General features: G+C 36.3%; 1 protein-coding gene across 2 annotated transcripts in view; it reads right to left on the bottom strand.

Moving 5' to 3' along the window:
* The window catches only part of EPYC (epiphycan), a 36,915-nt gene extending 16,461 nt beyond the window's left edge, over positions 1 to 20,454 (bottom strand). For both annotated transcript variants that reach the window (XM_045062148.1, XM_003989107.5), the window contains exons 1-2: positions 20,347 to 20,454; positions 17,824 to 18,001 (exon numbers count right to left, since the gene is read on the bottom strand). In XM_045062148.1, coding sequence (XP_044918083.1) covers positions 17,824 to 17,988 — 165 coding nt within the window. In that variant the 5' untranslated portion in view covers positions 17,989 to 18,001; positions 20,347 to 20,454. The remainder of the gene's footprint in view (positions 1 to 17,823; positions 18,002 to 20,346) is intronic.
* Between the last annotated feature and the right edge of the window lie 2,420 nt (positions 20,455 to 22,874).

Consider the following 22,874-nt stretch of genomic DNA (forward strand, 5'->3'; position numbering starts at 1 on the left):
GCAAATATAACTGAGCCTGTGATAGAAATCTTCATTCTTCCCGAATGTTCCTCCGTTGTTTTTCCTTTTACCTCCTTGTTTTACTCTGACCTGTTGTTTTTGTTTGTTTATTTTGCTGGGTTTTTTTTACTGAATTCTTTTGATCTGTTTATTATGTTTACTTGGATTTTACAAACACAATAAATACAAAGGGTCACTCCTGCACATGGCCTCGAACTTAGCCACCACTGTGCTTGCATATCTTTTTTTTTTTTAGGTTTATTTATTGATTTTGAGAGAGAGAGAGAGAGAGAGAGAGAGAGAATTCCCAACCAGGCTCCACACTGTCAGCACACAGAGCCTGATGTGGGCTTGAACCCACGACCTGTGAGAGCATGCTTTTCGCTGAAACCAAGAGGTGGACACTTAACCGACTGTGCCACCCAGGCGCCCCGCCCCTATATCTTCTTGACATAACACCAGCAAGGCACGTCTCTGAGTTGACTGGGGTGCAGTAAGCTTTTTCTTTTTCTTTCTTTTTCTTTTTTTCTTTTTGAAAGAGAGAGAGCTCACACAAACTAGAGAGAAGGGCAGAGGGAGAGAGAGAGAGAGAGAGAGAAGAGAGAGAGGGAATCTTAAGCAGGCTCCATGCTCCTCACAGAGCCAGACACAAGGCTTGATCCCACGATCCTGGAACTATGAACTGAGCTGAAATCAACAGTCAGATGCTCAACTAACTGAGCCACCCAGGCGCCCCTAAGCTATCCTCTTGTTTACCTGGCTTTAGAACTGTAGATAGTCATGGTGGACATAAACTATCTACATAAAAGAGTACATCTGTACATCTGACAAATGCATAGCCCACAGGCAGTGACCTGGGTAGAGTGAAGTGTCAGCAGATGTCAGGTTAGAGCGATAACAGTGCCAAAAAGAGTCATCAGGCCTACCTTGGCCTCTGCACCTTTCACAGCCTTGACTCCATGTAAGCCCAATACAATTCCTGGGAAAAGGGGTCTGAAATAACTCGCAAGGGTCTTAGATGAGGTCCCTGCCCCCTGGAGACATAAGGACTCACAGTGAAGAATGATTCAGTTACATTTCTTGGACCAGGTTATGTGTACTGAGACTTTTACCAGCAATATTTATCTCATTATCAATAATACTGCAAAAGATTTCAGACTTTCATTCTCCAATAATCAGAAGAGGTGTCCACAGAAAAATCTTCTAAAAGCACTCAGCACCATTTTAAGTGATAACATTTGGTTTTAAACAAATTTAATCAAATCCACTTGTCTCATCCCAAAGCACATCTAAATGACCTGGAGGAACATTGTTACCATTGAGTCTACTTAATGTATTTGTCTTAAGTTCATGGTAAAAATATGAAAAAAGAAGTGTGTTCGGAAACAATAGCCACACTTCTCTTCCTAATTGCCTCTTTTGCCAGGAACCCCATCACTGCAGACTCTTGCTGAACATGCTGCTTATACTTGTTTAGGATGATGGAGAGTCATTTGCTGCTGCTAAGCATGTGTTTCAACTAAAAAAACATAATGTGTGTGTGTTTGTGTGTGTGTGTGTGTGTGTGTTTTAATATTTTGATATCTTCTGATCTCAGCACTTAAACTGAACTTAAGTTTCCAAAGAAACACTTAATGAAAATGTCACTGATGTGTGACGGAAAGAATGCTATGAAAGAATTCAGGATACTCAATCGATTCCTACCTTCATGAATGGATGAAAAGATCACTGAATGAATGAGTGAATTTGTAAATGATGGAAGTTTTGCCAGTCTTTACGGTTACCTAATCAACCAGAATGAATGTCTATGCCAAACATTACATTTAAGTAATGATCATTATGTCCATTTTCCCTGTCAGTATTCTTTTCTTTTCTTTTTTTTTTCAACGTTTTATTTATTTTTTGGGGGGGACAGAGAGAGACAGAGCATGAACGGGGGAGGGGCAGAGAGAGAGGGAGACACAGAATCGGAAACAGGCTCCAGGCTCTGAGCCATCAGCCCAGAGCCCGACGCGGGGCTCGAACTCACGGACTGCGAGATCGTGACCTGGCTGAAGTCAGACGCTTAACCGACTGCGCCACCCAGGCGCCCCCAGTATTATTTTCTAAACATCTATCAATACCATTATTTTTTTTTCTATGTCTACCATTATGGCCAGAATCTAAGTCGCTACCTGTCTTGCCAGGAATACAGCAATAGTCTACTTACAGGAAGTTGGCATCTCCTCCATTATATGTTCACTCTCTAATGAGAATAAGCTCTTTAAAAGACAGAACTGATCACTGCCAACCTCTGCTTAAAATCTTTAAATGGCATTTTATTGTTCTTAACAGCCACAAGAACAGTGGCCTTGCAGAAGCAAGGTAACATATTGGTTTGACTGGATGAACTTGACTCTGGCCTATCTGTGAGATCTTGGGTGAGGGACTTTGCCTCCTAAACCTCAGTTTCTTTACCTGTAACATCCTGGTATATATAGTATACAGTACAGCTGTGTTAGGATGAAAATGTTAATACACAGAGTAAGTGCCATGGAAATTTATTATTAATAGTATTTGCTATTTTTATTTTTGCTGTTTTTATTTTGTTTGTTATTATTTTTTTAATTTTTAAAATGTTTTTATTTATTTTTGAGACAGAGAGAGACAGAGCATGAGCAGGGGAGGGACAGAGAGAGAGAGGGAGACACAGAATCCGAAGCCAGCTCCAGGCTCTGAGCTGTCAGCACAGAGCCTGACGCGGGGCTCGAACTCACGGACTGTGAGATCATGACCTGAGCTGAAGTCGGACGCTTAACCGACTGAGCCACCCAGGCGCCCCTTATGTTTGTTATTATTAATAAAATAAATTCAAAAACTCTCTGCCTTACAAGGTCCTGCATGGCTTTGCCCTTCTAGTGTTGCCTTCTTCCATTTCATACAAACTCTGATCTTTTTCGGCATTGCCCATCTTTAATTTCTTATGCTCCTTTTTCTAGAAGACGTTTGCATGTGCTAGTTGTTGTGCTTGGTATTCCCTCCATCCCTTAGCTTCCCTCCCCCAATGTTATTTTATTTTATTTTTTAACAGCTTCATTGACACTACAGTAAATCCTGAAAGACAAAGAAAGCAAAAGCATGTGCACACTGAGATCCCTGGTGACTCATTGATATTCACTTAAGAATGAAGATATAATTGTTCCTATTGCAATACAAAAAAATAATGCATATTTTAGTGTAAATACTGATAGGGTCAGGGAGAGGATCGCAGTGAGGTCTCCATTCCAAGAAGTCACTTTAGATTGTTCTCATGATGTAAAACTGACCTTAAAAACACACAAGAAGAAAAGACCGTTTCACCAAGGCTTTGAGAACAGCTTCCTGACTCTTGACTTTTTGGTGATAATAGCATAGCTAAAGAAAAAGTAAAATGAAGAGAGTGACAGCCTAAAAAAATCAAGTTCAGGAAAGAATGATTTGTTGTTGTGTCCAGCATTGTTTGGAGGAGAGAAATCTTAAATTTGTTGGCCATAAGCAGCAGTCACTAAAGAGATCATCTCTGGTATGGAGAAGAGAAATTTTACTGGATCTCATAATCTGCTAGATAAAAATAACTGGCATGGACTGAACATTCACTCTATGTGAGAAACTGTTATGTTCTTCCCATTGATTCACATGTAATTATCAGAACAGCTCTTTGTAGAAGGTGCAGTAATTGTGCACATCTAATAGATTTGTAAACTGAGAATGGGAGATGGGAGGGCTAAAATGAATTGTCTGAGGTCACACAAATAGTAAGACCAGGATTTCAATCTAATTAGTCCTGCCTCAAGATTGCTTGATTTACTTAATTTTGAACCTGTATTCAGCCAAAGAAGTTTCTGCTGAATAATCTTGTTTCTTAGGAAACTTCCTTCTGACAAAGAGGGGATCTGGATCAGGGAAGTGAGCCTTACCACTGGGAAATGGCTTCACCTTATACATTCATAAATGGACTATCTTGTCAAAATTTCAAGCCTCATATAGTTTTTGCTGGGCATCATTCATCAACCTACAATCTGATTTGATCATCATTGATTATGTTAGTCAGTTGCTGATCCTGAAGGCGAAAGACAATACCAAGGCCACATTGCCCTGTGGGAGCTCTTGACAGTCATTCAATCCTCCCCTGAAATTGACAAGTGTGAGAAGCATCATATAATATCAACATAGGTGGATTGTAAAATTCAAGCAGCATTTATTGTAATTCTAACTTTTTTGAGAAATAGGTATTATGTCAGAATGAAGCTTTAGTCTGTTAAACTTGATGGCTAAGACAATTCCATGCATTCACCACAGTTTCATTTTCCTCCTGGGTATTCAGCTAAAGTTCATTCTCTACTTTCCTTGACTCTAGATCGGGTCATGTGGTTCGTTCTAGCCAATTGAATAGGAAAAGAAGTAATGCACCACATCTGGTCCAAATTAGTGAAGCGCAAGTATACTTTCTCCATCTGTCAACAGAAGATACTAGTGTGACCTTGAAGTCCCAAGGTGAAGATGGTGAAGTTCTAGCATGAAGGAAGTTTGAATCCCTAAATAACTACTTGGAGGACAGTAAACCTATTGACCTGCATTGGACAGTCATGTCAGCAAGATATAAATTTTTATTGTGTAAAGCCACTGGGATTTTGGAGTTGTTTGTTACAGCTGCTAATGTAACTTGCCTTAACATAGATCTTTTAAATTTTTGTTTTCTTATCCATATCTTAACCATACTGAGGGAACAATTTTTAATATTGTTATGGGTTGATTTACCTGGCACAGATCACTGAAATTCTAAAACATAAATGCATTTTGTGTGCGTATGTCACTCAATCCTCTCTGATTTCTTTCTTACAAACAACTGTTCTTTGATTTTGCTTATTTGGTGGAATACTTACTGAAATGGTATACTACCACATTTGAGTGAATTCACAATTATTTCAATTCACTTATTTTTAAAGCTCAGTATTTTATTAACTAGATTAAATCAGAGTTTATAAATATATATTATGAATAAATCTCTACAAGTCCAATATCAAAATTAGTTAATGGCTTTCTATTTACTTCAAAAAAGCATAAAATCATATTTGATATTGACTTGCTAGGATGTATTTATGAAAACATGTAAATTATTTCATGCTTTTAAAAAATCTATCCTAATAGATGGTGATTCATCATAAATTCATAACTCTGAATGGTAGTGTTTCTTTGTATTTAATGCGATGTTTAGGTGAAAATTGTAATGCAAGAGAGATGAGAGTTGATGATTTGAGGGTTTCATTTAATAATATCCTCTCTAGTCTGTATCTCTTCTGGGACCACAGCATTTTGTTGTTCCCATGTTTATTTACTCATTTCCTTTCCTTATTGTCAGAAAGTGGCAATATTCCATTTTTAGTTGCCAGAAAAAAATTTCTACTTTAGTTTTATCCCAGTTTATTAAGGACTCCATTCACCACCATTCCATTAGGCTCCAGAAAAACTTAATAGATTTTCAATATCTTAGTTCTCACAAAGTGTATCATCTAGTTCTAACTGAATGTCTCCAAATAATATTGGAAGAGAACTTTGGCAAAGGCTTTAGAAACATTATCTAATAATAAAGTCAGTTCACATTCCCTTTCCCCTTACCTCCCTTATTCCCCAAGTAGGGATTCCAGAAGGACAATTTAGTGTAGGCTGAAATCAGTAATCTCATGAGGATTGGGGGAGAGAGAGAGAGAGAGAGAGAGAGAGAGAGAGAGGTGAGAGAGAGAGAGTCAATCACAGTAATTGAAAACAAAGAAGTTGGACTGAAAACCAAGAGATTTGGAACCTTATAAACCCTAGCTTTTTTTTTTTTTTGACAGAGCAATTTAGTAATATTTTAAGTTTTGATCTTTCCTATCTTTACACAAAGCAAATTATTCCTTCTAGCACAGACTTTATTGATTCACAAAGTATAATAAGCCATGCCTTTTAATACATAGAACTTATCTGCATAAAATTGCTATTCACTCATGGTGATGATGATGATGATGATGATGATGATGATGTATATATTATCAGAGGGTAATAATAGACATTTTGAACAGGAAAACGTGCAGCAGGGAGGACCAGATAGCTAATAGCCAATTAGCTATTAGCTAATAGCCAATTAGCTTTGAAATATATAATTATTATGTTATTTATTTCTACTGTTTAGTTCCAGTGGTAAAACCTTAAAAAATTTTTACAAATTTAGAAACCTGACTTTATCTTTTAGAGGCAGAATTTGTTTAAACAAATGCAAAAACTGAACTAGACCAGAATGCTAACCTGAAGGCACTTACTGCCACCAATATATCCCCTGTAGCCTCTGTAGTCTCACCTGGGAACCTAATCATGATCAAAAGATTGTTGTTGACCATAGCACCAGAACAAAAGACTATAGGTAAGTCAACTTTGTAATAGCATAAGGCGAAGGAGGTGCTGTTTTTCTAGGGATCAAAATCTTTAAATTTGTTGATGGCCATAAGTTTTTACTATTAGTTTCAGGATTGAATCATCCTGCCAATTGAAGGCTGTTAAGTAGTAGTTGATGGGCCTTGAAAATATTTGATTTGATGATCTTCCTTTCTTCTCTCAGTATCAGAATGTACTGATCCTTTTCAATCTCCTTTATCTCTCTCTATATTACAGATTCAGTATAGTTTTAGTAGGAGGATTTTTTTTTTAATTTTAAATATCCTGGATTTGGTTTCTTTTGCATTTAATACTTTAATCAGAGTTTTGATATCATAACTCCAAAGATAACTTAATATCATAACTTACGAGAAAATTTGATCCAGCCTCAATATCTTATATATTTATTTTCTTTGTTATTCTTCTCATATGTTAAGAAATGGAGTGTATAATATATATTTGCATCCATACCATTTACCTCTTTAAAGCCCATACTGAATGTGAGCAGAGAGACTAGCATGATTCACTGTGATTACCCTTTAGATCTCACTTATTTGCATCTCATATTGGCTGAGTTGACATCAAAAGCTAGTAATTGTACAACCTAATGAGGGACAACATTACCAAGCGATAATTCTTGAACTATTTCCATGCCTGTGAGTGTGTACCTTAACAAACATAAGGTAAGCCTCTCTATTCCTAGCAAACTCAAGACCAGTTTAAGCAGGACTTGTCCTAGGAGTATTAGAACATATGAATATAGGAAATTGGGGAAGATCTAGTGAAAATTAGGCATATTGAAAGAGATCTAATCAAGACAATAATAGGTCACATTCAATCTCAGGTTAGAAATTAGTATGATGGGAGAACATGGTCAGGGTAGGATTACGCAACTATAAAATATAAGATTTCCAAACTTTTTTTTGAAAGATGTTATTTCTGGCATATTTATAATTTACTATTTTTTTTAAATATGTCATTATGTGAGATGCCACAAGGCAAAATCTACAGGAGTATGTTAGAAAAGCAAAATTTGGACTGGAAAAAAAATGAGAAGGCATACATTGTATGGGCACCAAAAATGTAAAATAATTTAGAAAAAATAATTTAGAAAAAAAATAATTTAGAAAATAATTTAGAACTATTAAAATAATTTAGAAAAAACAACAACAACAACAACAAACCAGCAACTGACTCACACTTCCCAGCTGAGGGAAGTCAAACACTGGATCTGGGCCTATCCCAAGAGATTCTGATTTCAATAGTCTGGGGTGTGGCCTAGGCGTTAGGATTTCTAAAAGCTCTAGCAGTGATTCAAATATGTGGCCAAAGTTGAGAACCCCCACACTAAAGGGGAAATGTACTTCACTGAATAGCATGTAGGAGACAGAAATACTAATTAAGTCCTGGAACTTTGAAAGTTTAGTAAATTCTTGATGAGAATGTGGTAGAAGGATTGTTTTTCACTAGGCTCCCGGGGCCAGAAGCTTCACAAACATCCATGACAGTTCCAGTTCAAGAATCTGCTGAGGTTGATTCTCCAGCTGGGAAAAAAAAAAAAAAAAAAAAAAAAAAAAAAACTTGGGGAAGAAGGGAAAGGTCTCTGGGAGGTAAATTTCTTGAATTCCATAGCAGGAAGCCATGGATAAGCCACTGGCATAGCTTTCAAGCTGGAGAACCCTACTGGCTGAAAATTCTTGTTCACAAGATAATCTGTCACCTGACAGAATACACAATTCAGCATCAGGTGCCAGAAGCCCAGAAGTTAGCAGGAAATTAGACACTCAAAGGCTTTGAGTATGCAAAAAGAGGAAGAAACTTTGATTGACCTGGTAACTGGGCCGGCCGCCATTGTATATTTTAAAAAGATGCTGGAAAACAAAAATATCTCAAATGCTACTCTGAGAAAAGAGCCATTATTTTAGGGAGTGTTTCCTAGTTCAGTGCTGCTCAAACCACAGGTGCATCAGAATGACAGAGGAGTTAAAATCGCTGATTCCTGGCTCTCTCTAGAGTTTCTGACTCAGTAGGTCTGGGTTGGGACCTGAGAATTTGCATTCCTGACTAGCTCCCAGGTAATGCTGATACTGCTAGTTCAGAAACTACATTTTGAGAAAAGCTACTCTGAGAATGGTAAAACTGTGCCATAATTGAACTCCTGATGGAAGATTTCTCCCAGTGTTTGAGCTCAAAGTTGCAAACTAGGGACAATAAACATCAGCTGACCAACATCTGGATGAGGCTAAACCAAGGTTTTTTTTTTTTTGTTTTTTTTTTTTTCCATCTCCTGATTTTTCTTAGGTAGCTCCAGGTTTCTTCTTGAGTATCTGCCAACACTATGTACTGGTCTGGGGGAATACCCTTTTGCTTGGAATAATTAATTTTGGAGACTCGGGATTAATTTGTTCTTTAAATCTGATGGGGGTTAGGGCCATTTTTGTGATAATACTGCATGCACACTTAATGCTTCATTCTCTTAAAATATCAAAGTCATGGGAGACTGTAGTGAGCTACTAGCAAAGTATGTGCTTCTGAAGGAACTACACCTGTATCTGGAAGAATTCAGTCATGGTGTTACCGAGAGAGTCCAGCTTGGCCCAGGTAAGATGAAGAGAAGCAAAAAGAATTAGGAAAAGGAAGCTCTTTGGCTTTTTCAATCAAAGTCAGACAATGCTGATTTTGTACTGTAATCTCTTTGGATTTAAACAAATTCAGACTTTAATTTGCAGGAGATGGATATTAATCTTTGGTCCTTTATTTTTCCACACAAGCTTCATAGAAGTAGGGGAAATATATACAGATTTGTGTTATCTTTATGTTTCTGGAATTTTTTTAATGTTTACTTATTTTGAGAGAGAGAGAGAGAGAGAGAGGGAGAGAGAGAGAGGAGTCAGGGGAGGCGTAGAGAGAGGGAGACACATAATCCAAAGCAGGCTTTACGCTTTGAGCTGTCAGCACAGAGCCCGACATGGGGCTCGAACTCAGGAACTGTGAGATCATGACCTGAGCCAAAGTTGGAGGCTTAACTGACTGAGCCACCCAGGCGCCCTTGGAATTGTTTTATTGGAGTATATTTACTCAGAATTTCATTTCATTTCAGAGTCTTTCCTAAGCTCTATTACTAATGTGGCTTGATATAATTTTAGGTAGAACATACAAGTGAGAGTGAGATATCAATCTCAGGTGCAGGATGGCCTTTGAGATAAATTCACTGATGTTCTTGGATCCATTTCAGAGCTTTTGGGATCAAAATCTACATTCTGCCATACATGCCTAAGAGTGCTGACTGTCATGGTGGTAGGTCTCATAAAGATGGGAGTGTGATTGTCCTAAAAATGGGAAGAGCTATCTTGAACTTAATAGTTAAGCCTAATGGTTTGAAGGCCACCATCCTGGGAGGTGAGTGCATCTTCTGTTGGCTCTTTCATTCACTCTTCCTGAAGAAGAATGACTCGGCTAATTGGTGGATGGCAGAAGATACTAGGACTGAGTGGTTCACCCTCCCTTTTGGGGAGAACTGTCTGCCTGTCAAGAACATACATTGCTTTGTCCCTCCATGCACTACGATTTACTGAATCAGGCACTAATCTGACGACTGTGGTTAACCACAGTTTTGGGTTAATACCAAAGTTAGTGGTTTGTTACATTATTCTTTGTAGTGTGTGGTTTAATAATTTAAATGCCCAACCAAAGTCAGATTGGAAAACAAATGTCCTCACCTATGTATTCATTTTGATTAAGATCTTCACTCTGCCAATCAATTCCTAACCAGTAAGTCCAGGCCTTCAGCAGAAAATATTTAAATTACAGATCTGCTTCTCATTAAAAAAAAAATAGAAATCCAGAATGTTATTTGGATTTTCATATTTGCACAGAATAAGGTTTTTGTTAAACGGAATGGAATTTTAAATTTCTCTTTTCTCAAAATTGTCCCACACAGTTGATAAGAAATCTTGAAGCTATTCCTTGTTGTTACCATTATGTCAACAATTGGCTTCCAAAGCTGTTAAAAGGTTCTCATATATTCAGCCTGGGTTACTAGTGAAGCATTCATAAGGATTTCATAGACTGGCATGTAGATATCTTAAGTGTGGTGGAATTCTTCTCTAAATATCAGCCTGGTGTACAAATTGATTTAACTGATCCATATTAATTATCTAAAAGAATGTGACCATGGACACTGGCAATGAAAGCTGTATCTTATTTTCTATTTTATCTTGAAAATGGATGAGGAAGAAATGTGTTTGGCGAAGATTGCTCAATCCTCACATTTCTCACAAAGCAGCTTTCAGTTCAGAGGGATTGTCTTACCTCTTGCTCCCTTAAATACTTTGACAGCTAAGACAGATGCTTAGATATTGTGCTAATTATAATCACTTGAAAATTCTTGCTTTTCTGATTCTTAATAATCAAATTACTTAATCTCAGAGGAAAGAAACCTCAATATTGGACACAGCTAAAAGAAGTAAAGATTAAAGAGAAGAAGAAGGAAAATAATGGAAGCTTTTAATGCCAAAGTCTCTCTGGTTTGGCATTAAAACAATCTGGTTTAAATTTTACTCTGAAACGTACTAGCTGAATAACCTTGGGCAAAATTCTGATCTTCAATTGTTAATAATAATAATAATAATAGAATAATTTATCATTTCAAAGGATAGTTATGAGAATTAACTTAGGCTTGTGGTCTCATAAATAACGTATAATACAAACACAAATAAGTCACTGGCAAAGACTATCAGTGTTCTTTTGCCCTGATGAACCTATATGATTGTATGTTTGTTGCATTTTCTTAGTTTTCAAATAGTTTTAAAATGAGATTCAAATAGTTTAACACTGTTTTTAAAAGAAGCATATGGAAAGTCAATCAGACAACCATATTAAAAGCTCATCAGCAAAATTCTACCCCCCCCCACTTTCTCCAGAGTGTCTTTGCTGAGGAGGGAGGGTGAGGAGAAATATTAGCTTTTATTTTTTGCCAAATTCTGAAAAGAACATTTAATTCAGGCTGAGTTTAAGTTACTTCTTCCAATAAAAAGTATTTTATATGCAAACCATAAGTTTGAAACTTTTAAATATATTTCATAAACTGGCCAAAGTGAGACATCATTCCAAATATAAAGGTAAAAAAAAAGATAAAAGATAAAAGTATTCCATATCTTTATTACCAGAGGAAATAAATAGTAGAAATATTACTAATTAATTGCTTTCTGTTGAGAAAATACAAAGATGTTATCTGTTAGCATTACCAAAGCTCTATACCAATTTATCATATTTAGATAACCGAATTAAAATACTTTTTATATATCATTATCTGAAGTGGACATTGATTCTATGAGTAGCTAAAAGTTAATGTCATTTTCTTAAGCAATTTCTAATGTTACAGGGCACCAACATTTGTTCTAAAATTATTCTGCATGGCATCATATTACCATTATGGCAACTGAAAAGAAACCATTGTTCAACTGTTCCTGGATACAGCTGCCTTCACTGAATACTTGCCCATTTCTACAACTCCACTAAATTTAACTTTCATTCCTTTGATGAATCTTATCGCTTCTTCATCCCTGAAAGCTATTTTTTAAGCTTAATTCATTTCTTTCAATGGTGATTTTCTTTGGGATGATTTTAAATAAGTTCACTACTTATTCTCCTTATGAAAAAGAAAACAATGGCCTAATTTTAAGATCAATGGAGAGTAATAGCAAAGAAGGCACCTTTCATTCAAAAAAATCCCTATGGGTCAATTATTACTGATATCCTGTTATTAGTTATTGCCAGTTAGCTATGAATGCTTACTCCATCCTATTCCAGAAAGTATATGAGGCAGTTTTAAAAGCACGTATGGTAATTCTTTAAACAATTTACATGAGGAGATTAGGATGATGGGAAAGTAAAGGTGGGGGAAGTAATATAAAATGAGGAAAGAATGCAGCAAAAATTCAGGGCCCAAATTTCTGAGCAAAATGACAAATAAAATTATTTACAAGATGTAGAGCCCAGAAAATAAGCACATTCCTGAAAATTTGCAACCCATTTGGGTACTGAGGCCTGAGAGAAATGTCTACCCCATATCCTCCTGAAGAGCATTGTATGGCATCACTGTAAGTGCCCCTCATGCTGTCCCACATTAAGTACAACCAAGTGCTCCACAGGGCTCTGTGATACAACATTTATGGTGTTTATTAAAGATGCAGAGACACTGCAGATGCAATTAAGTACAAGTAATTATATAAGACTGGAGTGAGGCAGGATAGGGGAGGGTAAATCTGATTGGATGGAGCCAAGGAAAGGTTACTGCAGGAACGGAAGTTCATATGCTCCATAAATACTAATACTGCCACTGAGTACTTTTCTGGGCAAAGGAAATAACTCATGGGCAGGCCAATGTTTTTCTGAGACCTAAGAGAAATGAGTAATCAATAACCCCAAAACTATACCACGGAAACAGAAGCATCAAATACCTACCTTAATCAAAAATACAGTCTCAGTTTAAATCACTCAAAGAATATCAAATTTTTAACTGTGTTCTGATGAAAACTTTAAGGCAAATAACAAAATGTTTCCGTGGAGTCTAAACCACCAAATACTTATGATTTTATATATCTATCTATATTTATATTTGTATCTATATCTATATCTACATTGGATGGATGGATAGATAGATGTTAGATAGATAGACAGATAGATAGATAGATGGATAGAAATAGAGACATAGAGAGATAGCTATAGGCTATTCCCCATAGCATAGATATACTATGTTGGAGGATGACTATCTACAATTAATCTTTGAAGTAGTCTTTTTTTATTTTAATTTAATTTTTTTTACATTTATTCATTTTTGGGAGACAGAGAGAGACAAAGCACAAGTGGAGGAGGGACAGAGAGAGAGGGAGACACAGAATCCGAAGCAGGCTGCAGGCTCCGAGCTAGCATCCGACATGGGGCTCGAACTCACAAACCACGAGATCATGACTTGAGCCGAAGTCAGACGCTCAACCTACTGAGCCACACAGGAGCTCCTGAAGTAGTCTTAAGCCATTCTTTCTTACAAGTTGGGTAAGTCAACTGTCTCTAAAATTTACTTCTAGATTACATTATTCACCCATAGAACAAATGCTTTTAGCAGTGTTGGAGCACCAGCATTCAGTTCTACTAAAACAAGTATCAAGTTAAAAGGACAATTTGGAAAATGGTAGAAAATGGAGGGAGGATAATATTTTTTTATTAACCTGCTGGAAATTATTTTTTGATACGAGAAGATAATATCACTATAATTATATGTCATTAACAACTATGATCTTAATCAAGTTACTTAACCGCTCTTTATCTCAATAGTCTCATGTATTCAATGAAAAGAACAATATCACTTCCTAGTTTTGTTGTGAGTAAGGAGATCATGCATGTGACAGGCCTAGAATAGTACTCAGCACATAAAAAGTGCTCAATCAAGGTTAGCTAATATTCATCAGAAAGCAAAAAGTTCATATTTTTGTCTTACTGCTTGTAACCAATTCTCACTTGTACCATTAAATTAAAATAAAGGCTAAGTAAAAGACTGAAAAAAATTTATGTTATACCAGCAAGTTTATCCATTATCCACTGGGTAACATAGAGCATTATGATGGAATTGCTGAGCCTAAGATCTGCTTCTAACACAGAATCCAGCAGATTCTGAATATTCTAAATCATCAGAAATCACTTAAGTCAGCAGTCTGGAATACTATTCCTGCATGTCATTTTCAAAACTAGAAATTCTTTCATGACCCTTTCACTCACTAGGGAGGTAATGAATATACTACCACCAGTAGAAATCGACAAAGCTCTATTGAGATTCTAACTCTGGGGTTGGAGGGGTGGTTTGTCTCATTGCTAGATAAATCACTGGATTCACAAATGCAAGCCTTGCAGCAGTACAATTCAAATTTGGTTTTCAGAAAAAAATTTACATTATTACATATTGTATTAGTTTTCTATGGCTGCAAAGCAAATTGCTATACATTTAGCAGCTTAAATCTATACCCATTTTTAACTAACAGTTTCTGTGAGTCGGAAGTCCAAGAATGTCCGGGAATGGTCAGAAGTCCAGGAATGGCCAGACATCTGCCCAGGGTCTCACAAGGCTAAAATCAAGCTAATGGCCAGGGCTGTGATCTCAGGTATACCTCTGGGTTCCTTATATCTATAGGACTGTGGTTTCCATATGCTCTCTGGCTGTCAGTCACTCTCAAAATTTAGAGACTTCCTGCATTCCTTGCTATGTGGACCCATCCATCTTTAAAGCCAGCAACAAATAGTTTTCCATTTCCTTGAATTCATTTCATGCTTTAAAATTTGTCCCTGACCTCAAGACACTGTTTTAAAGGACTCAGTATAGATCAAGCCAACCAGTAGAATCTCCCTTTTTAAATTTCAGTTGTACCATATAAAATAACCTAATTATAAGCCTGATATCCCAATATAGTTATGATGTTGAGAATTATAGAGGGCATGGACACACCAGGGAAGGAGTCACTTAGGGGACATCTTAGATTTCTGCCTACCTCATATGTCTAAGGCCTTAAGGATAAATCATTCAAAGTCTAGAGGGTCTATTATATTGGCCCAAGATGCAAGTCTTAAAATTTGTAAGAAAGAAACTGGCATATATTTTAGAAACATTGCTCGGTTATTCTATAAATTTATAATTTTAAAATATAAACTTGCCTTTTCTAGAATTGAAATAAATTCTAGACTGACATAGTCAGAACCACACTCTTGGGATTGAAGACATAAAAGAAAAGAACTTTATCTTACCATTCTCCATGTGCTTCATTTACCATGAATTTTTTTTTATCAACTGTACCTTATATGGGTAAGTTACCAGTGTGTTCACTCAAAAAGTGTCATACAGGAATAAGAAAATGTAGAACAACTGTTCTTAGTTGATAAATATGAGATAAATAAGCTTATCAGGAGTTGTCAGAATCTGAATTTCCATGACTAAAGTCAAGAAATTCAGGTAATGAGTAACTACATTCTAGAATCCATGCAGCATGGCTGGATCTATTGGCTTGATTTCACATCTTCTCATAAGGAATTGAATATTAGTTCTTTGTTTCTAAAGCAATTTACATTAACAACTTGTTAAGATCTGAGCTTAAGTTCTGAATTTTATTCCTCAGGTCATTTTATTTATTATATTACATTGGTTTTGTATTTTGTTTTTTCATAGGTGGTGGGTGGGTGGATTGGTGAATTGGTTTTTGCTACTGGACCAACTTGGTAAAATTAAAAAATTATGCATAGTTTGTTTTCAAATGTGTTACATTTTCATTATAGCACAGGTATATGTGTATATGTATATCATCTATCTATAAACTGGTTTTCTTCATCACAAAAGATTATTAAATCAGGGATGACTTATGTATTTCAGTCATCAACAAGAGATTATTTTGTGGCTCTCTGGAGAGAGTTGTTAAGGATGCTGAGTTTGGCTACGTCAGTGTGAAAATTAAGCATATTTGAATGAGGTAACAGGATACAATGCCACATATTTGGTACCTTGCAAGAAGGTTGCTCTTCCAGAATAAGCAAATACTGAAGAAGGGTTGGATACGAAACCATCTTTATAGAGATACATTTATCACCTTAAGCTTCTTGATGGCACAAAGAACTTCAGAATCTCTTGAGAATGTCTGCGCAGCAAAGAGGGATTCTGACATCAAGGAATGGCTTTAAAGAGGTCTACAGATAAAGCTCATCTCCTTCAAAATTTTATCTAGGGCAGCCTTGAGCAGTCTCTAGAACCCACTCCACAGGCCTACTCAAAACAGAGGATTCACTGATGATATTCATCAAACCTCTTTGATCTTATGAAATATCTTTTGGAGGAATGACAGTACATTTAAAACTAAAATATTTAGCTTGGTAGATAACTGCAGATACATACTGAGTCTTTTTTTTATTTTTTTTTTTAATTTTTTTTTCAACGTTTTTATTTATTTTTGGGACAGAGAGAGACAGAGCATGAACGGGGGAGGGGCAGAGAGAGAGGGAGACACAGAATAGGAAACAGGCTCCAGGCTCCGAGCCATCAGCCCAGAGCCTGACGCGGGGCTCGAACTCCCGGACCGCGAGATCGTGACCTGGCTGAAGTCGGACGCTTAACCGACTGCGCCACCCAGGCGCCCCCTGAGTCTTTTTTTTTAAAAATATTTATGCAAAATGGGAAAAGGAGCGGAGCAGAGGAGTTAAGCACTAACAAAGTTTCTCCTTATATTCTAAACTGATGCATTAGATTGGAGATCTAGAGAACATGTATAGCAAGACTAGTGTTAATGACTATAAACTCTACAGAAAATTCCCTTAACATAGTAGAAGTCATACAGCAAAATGAATCAAACAATGTATAAAGACTTGGAAAACAATCACAACCAAATGTGCAGAAGACAAGTGGTCTTCTGTCAAGCCTAAAACTGTACTAAAAATAAGGAAAGAGGGAGACAGAGAAGGAATGGGGTGGGAAGAGGATGGAAAGGAAGATGGGGTGGGGAAGAAGATGTGAGAGTCATCGCATTGCAAAAATTTGATTATTAAATTTCATAAGGCAACATAATAACGAGAATGCATATCCTCTTAATAAAGATATAGCTACGTCCATACAATTTAAATAAATGCTTTTGTCAAAATATTTTATTTCCCTAGTTACCAAAAGTAATTATTCTAACAAGACTTACACTTGAGTGACTGCCCAAAATATGTTATGATCCTGTAAAGGTGATGTAACTTCCCTTTTGGTTGATTTATGCTTAATTAGTTTTTGTCAATGTTGTACATTAATTACCCTCCAACATTTCAAGGTCTATTTGTGTTTTGATTTAAAAAATTAGTCTGTATCCTTTAGTTATGTAAAAAGTCTAACATTTAATTGGAAACATGTCATATCAGATTTATGTAATGGGCTGTAACCTTGCCAATGCCTACATTAGCTGAGAGATAATCCGTCATTTAGAAAAGCACACTCACTCTTGGAACACAGTGGAGTTCCAAATCACTGCCCTTTCTTTGCATTCTTATTTTATTCAAATTTATTTTCCTCTTATTATCGCACGTGTACTATTTCCACTCTTCTCCTCTAATGCTCTTTGTTCTAACTTGAAAGAAACTCTTTTTTGTTATTGTTGTTTTAATTTGTGAGAAGATATAAAGAAAATGAAGTGAACCAGGCGAAAGCAAAAGAGTGTCCCAATGTTAACTTCCAACAGATTGAACAGATTGTGGAGAAAGGGTTCATATGAAACCATAAAGATAGAACATCTCTATTTATAAATAAACAAAAATCTATTTGAAGAGAGCAAATCTCAATAACTCCCCCTATTCATGCTTTTAAAAGTCTCAAGAGAGGCAGGAATCAGTTACCTCAGCTTGACCAATAGGTATGTTTTCATAGTTGTATAAATTATCCAGGTCGTCCAAAGTGGCGTCGTAAGTTTCTGAGTCATAGTTGATGGGGTCCAGAGTGGGAGCAGTCACAGCAGCATCAAAGATGACAAGTCCCAGAATGAGTCTTGCTAACGTTTTCATTTTTCAAGCTTTCCTAACAAAAAATACTTAAATGTATAAATATCTAATTGATAATAACTTAGGAATAGTTTCCACTAACTAGGAATGATAAATTCACAGTTCGACACTGTGAAACTCAAGCTGGTAGCTTTCTTTATATGGATCATTTATAAACATAACACATGAAATTATACGGATGCTGAAGGCTATTCATAGCAGATGTTCAAATTAATTCACAAACCTATCCACATTTTTACAGTAGATATAGTCATTACAGTGAAATTATGTTTCTTTCATACAGAAACACAGGGAAAAAGGGGACACAGAAATATTGTGATACACTTGTTCATGAAAGCCTTTGCCTTAGAGTTTTACCTTTTACTAAACATTAAGTTTCTTTCATCAACTCTGGGATGTAGGAAGGAGAAGGAGGTGGCGGAGGACTATAACCGTAACTCCATTTTACAGATGAGGAAACCGAGGCAGAGTTGACTAGCGATCTAACTAGGACTCATAAGTGTTTCTTGCACATTTAAGCCTATAGCTTTTTCCAGACAAAATAATGAAGGTTTTCTTTTTTTTTTTTTTTCTTTTTTACTTCCTTGTTGCCTCTGGGTATCATTGATGTATGCATAATTTAATATGTGTATAATTTACTATTTCATGCAATATTTTTCAAAACTTATTCTTAACCGAATGAGGCAGAAAATGATTTTTTCTTTAGTCCTTCGTGTTTTATTTCAGTTCTTCATAGCTATCTAAGCTTTAAACTCAGAATCAGTCAGAATACATGCCTAAAAGACACTATAAGGCAAGATTTTCTTGGAGGAGGATTTCCACACACATAAGATTAAGAAGTTTTTGTTTCGTAATTCTTTGTTAAGCACAATTCTTATTTTCCATGGTAACATCGTGGCGGGGGGATTCGATCAAGGTCTTACCATTTTAATTATTTTAGTTCTGTATGTACTCCTTTGAATACATTCTAGTTTTAGGGGAAAAAAAACCTCTCACGTTTAATTTTAAACATCTAAATTGGGCCTATCAAAAATGTTACCTGGTAATCATTTTTCGAGGAGGCAAAGAATCTGGAAAACTTTTCTTATCAAGCATGTCTAATCTTAAAGGTGTTGTATTTTGGATACATTTCTCGGGTTTACTTCAAGAACAGTGCCTATGGTGTTTTGTACCTATACACACGTATAAAAGGGAATTCATGATAAATATTACTTTTAAACTTGAATGCACTGGCAGACAAACTGACCTTCAGTTACTTGAAAGAAAGTCTTTATGAAGCAGGTTTAGGCAGAGGCATATGAAATTCCTCCGAGAATAAGAAGCAGTACAAGGAGCTCCTTTTTATTCCCTCCTATGATTTCTTCAAGTAATTTTTTTATCCATCCTGGATAAGCCAAGCCTCTATGTCACTTGCCTTTGCAGGGGTCTTTGCAGGATTGCAGATTTCGAACTGTTGTACACAATCACCAGCAAAGTCCTACTTAATCAAACAGTGTGATTTACAAATTTTCCACAAACCATTCTTCCATAGTCGAGTGGAAAACATTAACTGTGGACCCCACTAACCTAGAGAAAATCTTTTCTTTTTACATTTCCTTCTACATTTCTGGCCACTTTCATTGTTCAAAGTAATTATGTACTTGCTGATGATTTTTTTCTCACTTCAAACTATAAATGTGAGTATGTGTCTACATTCTTAGAGTTTATTTGCTTTGGGCATATCCCTCAAAGTTATCAGCAATGAGACAGTCTGTGCAAACCCCAGAAATATGAAGAACACCTACCTATGCTTAGTTTAAAAAGTACATTTCTTCCTCCAAGTAACTATACTAGTATTTAATGTTGTATCTTTGAACTTGTTGCCCACTTAATACCATTTCATGATATTTTGAAAATTATGCTTATAATAAAACTTTAAAATATATAGTTTATAAAGACATTCTAAATGCATAATTGCCATATAATCATCAATATATTTTTAAACGCATGAAATCTCCCTTTTTCTTCTTTTGCATGATATTTCAATCAATGCTAATCAATAGTGCATGTCTATAAGGCAAGAAACATGGTCAATGTCAGGGCACTTGATTTAAGGAATATATTGGAAACTACTACAATTTTATTGGCATCTATCCTGGCTATTAAGATCAACCATTTTACTGTGTGTTATTAATTCCTGAGCTAATTAAAAATTTGAGTTTTCCAAGAGTAATATAAACGTAAAATAACAAACTTAAACCTAAACCATTGAATCAAAGTTCACCATGAAATATGAAAGCAAGTTGAATTATTTCTCAAAAAGTTGTTAGAGAAGAAAAAAAAAGTATCTCACCCAAGAAGAAAGCAATTGTAAAAACTTACCTTTGGCTCCTACTTGGTGAAATGGCACGAAGTGACTGAGGACGCCGAGCCAGTAGTATGTGCCCCTGACCAATGGTTGTGAATTCTGGTCTGTGGGAGGTGGAATTTATAACACTCAATTTTCTGTTTGGAAAAGCTAACCTTGAGAAATGCTTCTCAGTCCTTAAAAACCCCAAATTACTTTATAGTCACTCAAAATAAGCAGTCGAATCCAAATGCCATAGTGTATAGAGTTCTTGAAATATGTTAAAGGAGTTCTAATTGCCAACATGTCGCCTTAAACATTTTAAATGCAAAAAGTCGGTTTTAATATATTTAATCTGTAACAAGCTCACCAATTAAGAAAAAGTTAATGTATACAGTGATACTAGAAATGGATATTTTAGAAATGTTCTAATAAGAAATAATTTTCCTTGCGTGTCTAGCGTTGCTTTCTTCACTTTTCATTAATGTTAAATGAAATTCAGTAAATGTGGCAAAAGCCTTACCTGTTTAATGCCGGGAAAGTAAAAAAAAATCCATTTTTTTATTGCTTGGAACATTCTGAGAGCAAAGAAACAATAAACCCTTTGCATTCCCATTTACAAAGAAAAATATGCCCTGAAACAATGCATAAATATGATCTGAGTGTTTTGGAAAAAAAAGTCTCCTTTTCCTCTCTTATCTATCAGAACCAAACAAATCAGATTACATAAAAACGTTTTTCCCACAGAATACAAGATTTGTTGTAGGCTCCTGGTACCTGACATGGTTTGTGAAACTGAGCCTTACTACAGGTATGGAGACAAAGTACATTTGTGTCAAATCTCCTCTCTCCACTTCCATTCACACTGCAAAAGTTCTAGAGGAAGATGAAACTTATGTCATGTATTCTGGCATGCTTTCATAAATCCAGGTGTCTGCTTCTAACCTGTGCATCAGGAATTCTTTTTCACTGACCAGAAGTGAATAGCTGTATTGAATTTTGAAAGCAGGTGAGGGCAAACTGATGGAGGAAAGTCTGTCTTCAAGACTCTCCACTTTCTGCCTTCCCTCCTGTTCTCCCTCCTACCCCCAGTTTTTGGGGATTCAGGGCACAGTCAGTCATCCTCATCACGCACACCTGCTTCCACATGATCTGTTCTCAGTGTGAGTTATTTTCCTTGGGACCAGTTTTATTTGTAATGGAAGCAGTGATACTGGATAAAGTGCAGAATCTATCAAGACCTCTCCAATAGCAGAGAGGCCATCCTGGGGGGTAGGGACTCCTTCCCTGCATCCTGCAGTTTCACATCATGTGGAGGCTACTTTCAGAAGCATTTCTACAAAAAGGCATGAAGCTGGGTTCCTGCACTGGCTGTGTTACAGCGCTGTCCCACAGTGCGTGCTAGATGAGTTTACCTATTATTAACTCTCCCGACACGTTCTCGATCAGAGTAGTTCTCCATTCCCAGGTGGGTGGCACTCAATCATTTAATTCTCTAAGGCCACATGTGACACAAAGAGAAAATCAAATTGGGTCAAGTTCCCTGATGTTACTGAGCTCATCTGAGGGATATGAGTGAAGGTAAAAAGACAGTGGCATCTCTCAGTTTCTTAGATTCTAGGCTGTTTACCTGTCACCAGTTTTTAGCCCCTTCTTAGGTGCTTTGGGATAAAAACAGATGAATAGCCTATCCATGAAAATACCTAATTTTTTTCTTCTTGCTGCATTATTTAGTCTAATACTCTGCACACATTGTCAGGTGACAAAGGTGGCATCTATGGAGTCCCTTGTTTTCTGGAAGACTCTGACCAAACCTATAAGACTTTATTTTCAGAACTAATATTTTCACACTGTCCTTTGGTCACCTGTTGGTTTAAGTGATGCTGTCCTCGGGCTTCATAACACTGTCTACTAATGCAGTTGTTTTGTGAGAAGGCAATAACTAAATTACTTGTTCTAATATAGGATTGAACACACAAATGATCATTCCTGAGTCTTCTCTTTTCCCAAATAAGTAAGTGTTTCATTTTTCCTTATAAAAAATGGGCAGTTTTTAAGTTATTCAGCTTGGTCTTATTTGGGCTGTCTCCAATATTTCAAAATCTATTTTGAACTATGGGAGCTCAAATTCGTAACAATCCCATGAGGACCTAATCTCTGTTTAATAGTGAGAAGGATTAATTACCAGTTCCAGTCTTTCTTATCCTTGGTAAATATCTTTTAGTTTCATGATGATTTTCTTAATAGAGCCTGAGCTTGGTTATCAGAAACCCTCAGGGGATCAGTTATTAAGACTAGTTGCATTATCTAGTAACTAAGGCTTTCTGGCTTTATCTCTTTAAGCCCCCAAACATTTTGCAAATCCTTTTGGCTACAACTCTTAACAAAATTAATTAAACATCGTCCTGCTTGCTTAAATGGAATTAATTTTAAACAGAATGGTCTTCTCTTAATAATTCTCTTTGTTCTGCAGCAGTAACGAAGAGAAAAGAGCACTCTGAAGACAGCATAGTGCTGCCTGTCCTTGTCCTCAGTGCAGAGGACCACATCAGTAAGAGCTATG

The sequence above is a fragment of the Felis catus genome, chromosome B4 (genome assembly GCF_018350175.1).
Source record: "Felis catus isolate Fca126 chromosome B4, F.catus_Fca126_mat1.0, whole genome shotgun sequence".
Taxonomy (NCBI): Eukaryota; Metazoa; Chordata; class Mammalia; order Carnivora; family Felidae; genus Felis; species Felis catus.